The sequence below is a fragment of the Oncorhynchus keta genome, chromosome 6 (assembly GCF_023373465.1).
Source record: "Oncorhynchus keta strain PuntledgeMale-10-30-2019 chromosome 6, Oket_V2, whole genome shotgun sequence".
NCBI lineage: Eukaryota > Metazoa > Chordata > Actinopteri > Salmoniformes > Salmonidae > Oncorhynchus > Oncorhynchus keta.
This window is the reverse complement of record NC_068426.1, coordinates 15,556,582-15,563,384: the sequence shown is the minus strand read 5'-3', so window position 1 is coordinate 15,563,384 and position 6,803 is coordinate 15,556,582. Positions and strand designations below refer to the sequence as shown.

The window sequence follows — 6,803 nt, the reverse complement described above, 5'->3', positions numbered from 1 at the left end:
CGGAGGAACCCGACAATTCTACGTTGGCCAGGTATTAAGCAATGCTGTTATACTTCTCCAATCGTATAGGGGAGCTTTTCATTGGGTGGTTATTGAGGCCCTTAAAATAACTTTATTTTTAAACCTACTACACAAATATATGAAAGTCATTGAAGTAATCTTTTTCAGGTTTACGTCTATTGACTTCAAGTACCAGATCTGGAAATTTGGAGTTGTGTTCACAGACGGGGTAAGAGGGATTATAGATGAATCGTATCTTCTATTTTTGAGCTATATACATACAGTGCATTTGGAAATTATTCAGACCCATTGACGTTGTCCACATGTTGTTACGTTACAGCCTTATTCTAAAATTGATTACATCTGTAAGGGAGTGTGTAACTGGCGGAAGGGAAGTCAGGCGCAGGAGAGCAAATCTGGGTAATCAACAGAGCAGTTGTATTCATAAAACCACCAGGAACCAGCGCAATAAACAAATTGGTACAAAACCGGTTGCGCACCAGAGAAAACGTGCTCATGCACTTACAATAAACAATTTCGCACAAAGACATGCTGGGAACAGAGGGTTAAATACACAATATGTAATGAGGGAAATAAAGACAATGTGTGTGAGAAGACAAGACAAAACAAATGGAAAAAGAAAAGTGGATCAATGATGGCTAGAAGACCGGCGACACCGACCACCGAGTGCTGTCCGAACAAGGAGAGGAACCGACTTCGGCGGAAGTCGTGACAACACCGTTTTTTCCCCTCAACAATGTACACTCAATACCCTATAATGAAAAAGTGAAAACAGGTTTTTAGACATTTTTGCAAATGTATTAAAAATAATCAGACTATTTGCTATGAGAATCGAAATTGAGCTCAGGTGCACCCTGTTTCCATTGATCGTCCTTGAAATGTTTCTACAACTTGATTGAAGTCCATCGTTGGAATATTCAATTGATTGGACATGATTTAGAAAGGCACACACCTGTCTAAATAATTTCCCACAGTTGACAGTGCATGTCAGAGCAAAAAACCAAGCCATGTCGAAGGAATTGTTTGTTGAGCTCCGAGACTGGATTGTGTCGAAGCACAGATCTGGGGAAGGGTACAAAAAAAAATCTGCAGCATTGAAGGTCCCCAAGAAGAACACAGTGGCCTCCATCATTCTAAAATGGAACCACTAAGACTCTTCGTAGAGCTGGCCGCCCGGCCAAACTGAGCAATCGGGGGAGAAGGGCCTTGGTCAGGGAGGTGATCAAGAACCCAATGGTCATTGACAGAGCTCCAGAGTTCCTCTGTGGTGATGGAAGAACCGTCCCGAAGGACAACCATCTCTGCAGCACTCCACCAATCAGGCCTTTATGGTAGAGTGGCCAGACAGAAACCACTCCTCAGTAAAAGGCACATGACAGCCCTCTAGGAGTTTGCAAAAGGCACCTAAAGGACTCTCAGACCATGAGAAACAAGATTCTCTGGTCTGATGAAGCCAAGATTGAACTCTTTGGCCTGAATTGCTAAGCGTCACGTCTGGAGGAAACCTGGCACAATCCCCACGGTGAAGCATGGTGGTGGCAGCATCATGCTGTGGGGATGTTTTCAGCTGCAGGGACTGGGAGACTAGTCAGGGTCGAGGGAAAGATGAATGTTGTAAAGTACAGAGAGATCCTTGATGAAAACCTGCTCCAGAGCGCTCAAGACCTCAGACTGAGATGAAGGTTCACCTTCAAACAGGACAACGACCCTAAGCACACAACCAAGACAATGCAGCAGTGGCTTCTGAATGTCCTTGAGTGGCCCAGCCAGAGCACAGACTTGAACCCGAATGATCATTTCTGGAGAGACCTGAAAATAGTCGTCCCCATCCAACCTGACAGAACTTGAGAGGATCTGCAGAGAAGACTGGGGGAAACTCCCCAAATACAGGTGTGCCAAGCTTGTAGCGTCATAGCCAAGACGACTCTAGGCTGTAAATGCTCCCAAAGGTGCTTCAACAAAGTACTGAGTAAAGGGTCTGAATACCTATGTAAATGTAGAATAAGCCTGTAACGCAACAAAATGTGGAAAAAGTCAAGGGGTCTGAATACTTTCCAAATGCACTGTATGTCTTCATACTGTAAGTTGTAGACAATAAACTGCATATTATTTCAATCTTATTCCCCCCAGACTTTTCTCTACCTGTGTTGGTACACGATCATGTCCTTGCTTGGACATTACAACAACTTCTTCTATGCCTGTCACTTGCTGGACATAGCCATCGGTGTGAAGGATCTGCGTACTATCCTGTCCTCTGTCACCCACAATGGGAAACAAGTAAGAGCTGACCAGGAAGACTCTTCCAGCCTCCGTGCGTAGTGAATGTGTGGCTGATTCTACTCATTCCCTGTCTCCCTCCTAGCTCATGATGACATTGGGCTTGTTGGCAGTGGTGGTGTATCTCTACACTGTAGTGGCCTTTATCTTCTTCCGCAAGTTTTACAACAAGAGTGAAGATGAGGATGAGCCGGATATGAAATGTGACGACATGATGACTGTGAGTCAGGGTTTCTGTCTCTGGTCTGCTCTGTGTGGTATACAATATGTTGTATAGTGGAGTCTACTTACTCCTGCCCTGTATTCCATGTGCTCTCTTCCCTCCACTGTTCGTCAGTGCTACCTCTTCCATATATATGTGGGCGTGCGTGCTGGCGGTGGCATAGGGGACGAGATCGAGGACCCGGCAGGAGACGTGTACGAGCTCTACCGGGTCATCTTTGACATCACCTTCTTCTTCTTTGTCATTGTCATCCTGTTGGCCATCATCCAGGGTAAGGCACCCGTCCCTCTTATGCAGTCCAAAACACTAGCCAACTACTGTACAGTATACCTCAAGCAAGGCCAATTTCTGTCTGGGCATACTGAATAGATGGAAGGAGATATCTAGTCATAATTCCATTCTCCAGTGAGGCTGTGAGCTTGTGTGCTACCTACAGGTCTGATCATTGATGCCTTCGGAGAGCTCAGAGACCAACAGGAGCAGGTTAAGGAAGACATGGAGGTAGAAATCATTCATTTTATTGCTTTCCTCAGTTTTAGGTGAGTGAGTCAGATAGTTATGCACATACCAGCATCTTGTCTACTGTTTCTGTTCATTTGATGCTTGTAGACCAAGTGCTTCATCTGTGGAATTGGAAGCGACTACTTTGATACGACGCCACACGGCTTCGAGACCCACACCCTGGAAGAACACAACTTGGCCAACTACATGTGAGTGTTCTCCCTGTCAGGCAGTCAACAGTGTGTGTCCATGTCCATCAGCCATCACAATGACCTGCCTGTCTGTCCTCTGCAGGTTCTTCTTAATGTACCTCATCAACAAAGATGAGACGGAGCACACTGGCCAGGTGAGTCTGTCTGTCAGTCTTTCTATTTGTGACACCAAATTCCTCGCCATTCATTTCAATTGGCTGTCTCTTCTTTTCACCCTCTATCCTACTGTCCTCTGTTGCAGGAGTCGTATGTGTGGAAGATGTACCAGGAGCGAGCGTGGGACTTCTTCCCTGCTGGCGACTGTTTCAGAAAGCAATATGAGGATCAGCTTGCATAACCATACTACTACAATTAGTAGATTTAATAACATACTGTAACGTACTACTACAATTAGTAGGTTTAATAACATACTGTAACTTACTACTACAATTAGTAGGTTTAATAACATACTGTAATGTACTACTACAATTAGTAGGTTTAATAACATACTGTAACTTACTACTACAATTAGTAGGTTTAATAACATACTGTAATGTACTACTACAATTAGTAGGTTTAATAACATACTGTAACGTACTACTACAATTAGTAGGTTTAATAACATACTGTAACGTACTACTACAATTAGTAGGTTTAATAACATACTAAACCAGACTGAAATAGCTGTACTATACTGTAACCATACTAAACCAGACTGAAATAGCTGTACTATACTGTAACCATACTAAACCAGACTGAAATAGCTGTACTATACTGTACAGACCAGGGGGAAGGCACATTTATAGTGCTAGACCAAAAGAAGGCTTTTGTCCCTCTTGTTCGAATAGGCCAAACACATGCAAACTAAATGACTGCATTTAGAAGATGTGTTTGTTACCATGTCAATTCTTGAACTGGGTGAATGAATGTGGGAAATACTGAAGTACATATGTAGTCCATATTTCAATCAATGTCATCTCTCACACACGGTGCACATTGTTTGTCTGTGTGTGACAATACAAATGTACATTTCTGTCAAATTTCAGTGTCTAAATCGTTTGAACAAACTTTATTAGTTGCATTGGTGTACTACTTTCTACTACAAGCCCAACTAGACTATAGTGGCTGGTACTTCTAATTTACATAATTATTAAGTAAGTATTTAAGTAACAAGGACTAAATACAAGTACAACATTTGTGACAGTTGCTTATTTTCTCTCTCTCTCTCTGAGTGGTCGTTTGGAGTGACTACGTGGGAGATTTTTCCTTTAAAACAATGCACTCTGAGACTAATGACACAACAATCTCTTTGATAATATTTGACTATTCCGTTTGAATTTCCATCCCATTGGAACAGCTCTAAAACCATTCACAGTACGTTGAATGTCCATCCCATTGGAACAGCTCTAAAACCACTCATACAGTACGTTGAATGTCCATCCCATTGAAACAGCTCTAAAACCACTCACATCACAGTACGTTGAATGTCCATCCCATTTGTGACAGTTCTAAAACCACTCACATCACAGTACGTTGAATGTCCATCCCATTGGAACAGCTCTAAAACCACTCATACAGTACGTTGAATGTCCATCCCATTGAAACAGCTCTAAAACCACTCACAGACTTGAATGTCCATCCCATTGAAACAGCTCTAAAACCACTCACAGTTTGAATGTCCATCCCATTGGAACAGCTCTAAAACCACTCACAGTACGTTGAATGTCCATCCCATTGAAACAGGTCTAAAACCACTCACATCACAGTACGTTGAATGTCCATCCCATTGGAACAGGTCTAAAACCACTCACAGTACGTTGAATGTCCATCCCATTGGAACAGCTCTAAAACCACTCACAGTACATTGAATGTCCATCCCATTGGAACAGCTCTAAAACCATTCACAGTACGTTGAATGTCCATCCCATTGGAACAGCTCTAAAACCACTCATACAGTACGTTGAATGTCCATCCCATTGAAACAGCTCTAAAACCACTCACATCACAGTACGTTGAATGTCCATCCCATTGGAACAGCTCTAAAACCACTCACAGTACGTTGAATGTCCATCCCATTGGAACAGCTCTAAAACCACTCACAGTACGTTGAATGTCCATCCCATTGGAACAGCTCTAAAACCACTCACAGTACGTTGAATGTCCATCCCATTGGAACAGCTCTACAGTACGCTCTCATACAGTACGTTGAATGTCCATCCCATTGGAACAGCTCTACAGTACGCTCTCATACAGTACGTTGAATGTCCATCCCATTGGAACAGCTCTACAGTACGCTCTCATACAGTACGTTGAATGTCCATCCCATTGGAACAGCTCTACAGTACGCTCTCATACAGTACGTTGAATGTCCATCCCATTGGAACAGCTCTACAGTACGCTCTCATACAGTACGTTGAATGTCCATCCCATTGGAACAGCTCTACAGTACGCTCTCATACAGTACGTTGAATGTCCATCCCATTGGAACAGCTCTACAGTACGCTCTCATACAGTACGTTGAATGTCCATCCCATTGGAACAGCTCTACAGTACGCTCTCATACAGTACGTTGAATGTCCATCCCATTGGAACAGCTCTACAGTACGCTCTCATACAGTACGTTGAATGTCCATCCCATTGGAACAGCTCTACAGTACGCTCTCATACAGTACGTTGAATGTCCATCCCATTGGAACAGCTCTACAGTACGCTCTCATACAGTACGTTGAATGTCCATCCCATTGGAACAGCTCTACAGTACGCTCTCATACAGTACGTTGAATGTCCATCCCATTGGAACAGCTCTACAGTACGCTCTCATACAATACGTTGAATGTCCATCCCATTGGAACAGCTCTACAGTACGCTCTCATACAGTACGTTGAATGTCCATCCCATTGGAACAGCTCTACAGTACGCTCTCATACAGTACGTTGAATGTCCATCCCATTGGAACAGCTCTACAGTACGCTCTCATACAGTACGTTGAATGTCCATCCCATTGGAACAGCTCTACAGTACGCTCTCATACAGTACGTTGAACGTCCATCCCATTGGAACAGCTCTACAGTACGCTCTCATACAGTACGTTGAACGTCCATCCCATTGGAACAGCTCTACAGTACGCTCTCATACAGTACGTTGAACGTCCATCCCATTGGAACAGCTCTACAGTACGCTCTCATACAGTACGTTGAACGTCCATCCCATTGGAACAGCTCTACAGTACGCTCTCATACAGTACGTTGAACGTCCATCCCATTGGAACAGCTCTACAGTACGCTCTCATACAGTACGTTGAGCGTCCATCCCATTGGAACAGCTCTACAGTACGCTCTCATACAGTACGTTGAACGTCCATCCCATTGGAACAGCTCTACAGTACGGCTCTCATACAGTACGTTGAACGTCCATCCCATTGGAACACCTCTACAGTACGGCTCTCATACAGTACGTTGAACGTCCATCCCATTGGAACAGCTCTACAGTACGGCTCTCATACAGTACGTTGAACGTCCATCCCATTGGAACAGCTCTACAGTACGCTCTCATACAGTACGTTGAACGTCCATCCCATTGGAACAGCTCTA

General features: G+C 43.7%; 1 protein-coding gene across 6 annotated transcripts in view; it reads left to right on the top strand.

Moving 5' to 3' along the window:
- Positions 1-4,949, top strand: part of LOC118384831 (ryanodine receptor 1-like) — a 95,334-nt gene extending 90,385 nt beyond the window's left edge. For 3 of the 6 annotated variants that reach the window (XM_052520900.1, XM_052520901.1, XM_052520899.1), the window contains 9 exons: positions 1-31; positions 169-229; positions 2,152-2,298; positions 2,384-2,518; positions 2,636-2,792; positions 2,958-3,022; positions 3,131-3,231; positions 3,317-3,368; positions 3,476-4,748. The exon at positions 1-31 is cut by the window's left edge and continues 103 nt beyond it. In XM_052520900.1, the coding sequence (XP_052376860.1) occupies positions 1-31; positions 169-229; positions 2,152-2,298; positions 2,384-2,518; positions 2,636-2,792; positions 2,958-3,022; positions 3,131-3,231; positions 3,317-3,368; positions 3,476-3,571 (845 nt within the window). In that variant the 3' untranslated portion in view covers positions 3,572-4,748. Of the gene's footprint in view, positions 32-168; positions 230-2,151; positions 2,299-2,383; positions 2,519-2,635; positions 2,793-2,957; positions 3,023-3,130; positions 3,232-3,316; positions 3,369-3,475; positions 4,749-4,883 lie in introns of those variants that run through there. The other 3 variants (XR_008139053.1, XR_008139055.1, XR_008139054.1) reach the window with 3 other exon arrangements.
- The last annotated feature ends 1,854 nt before the right edge of the window (positions 4,950-6,803 follow it).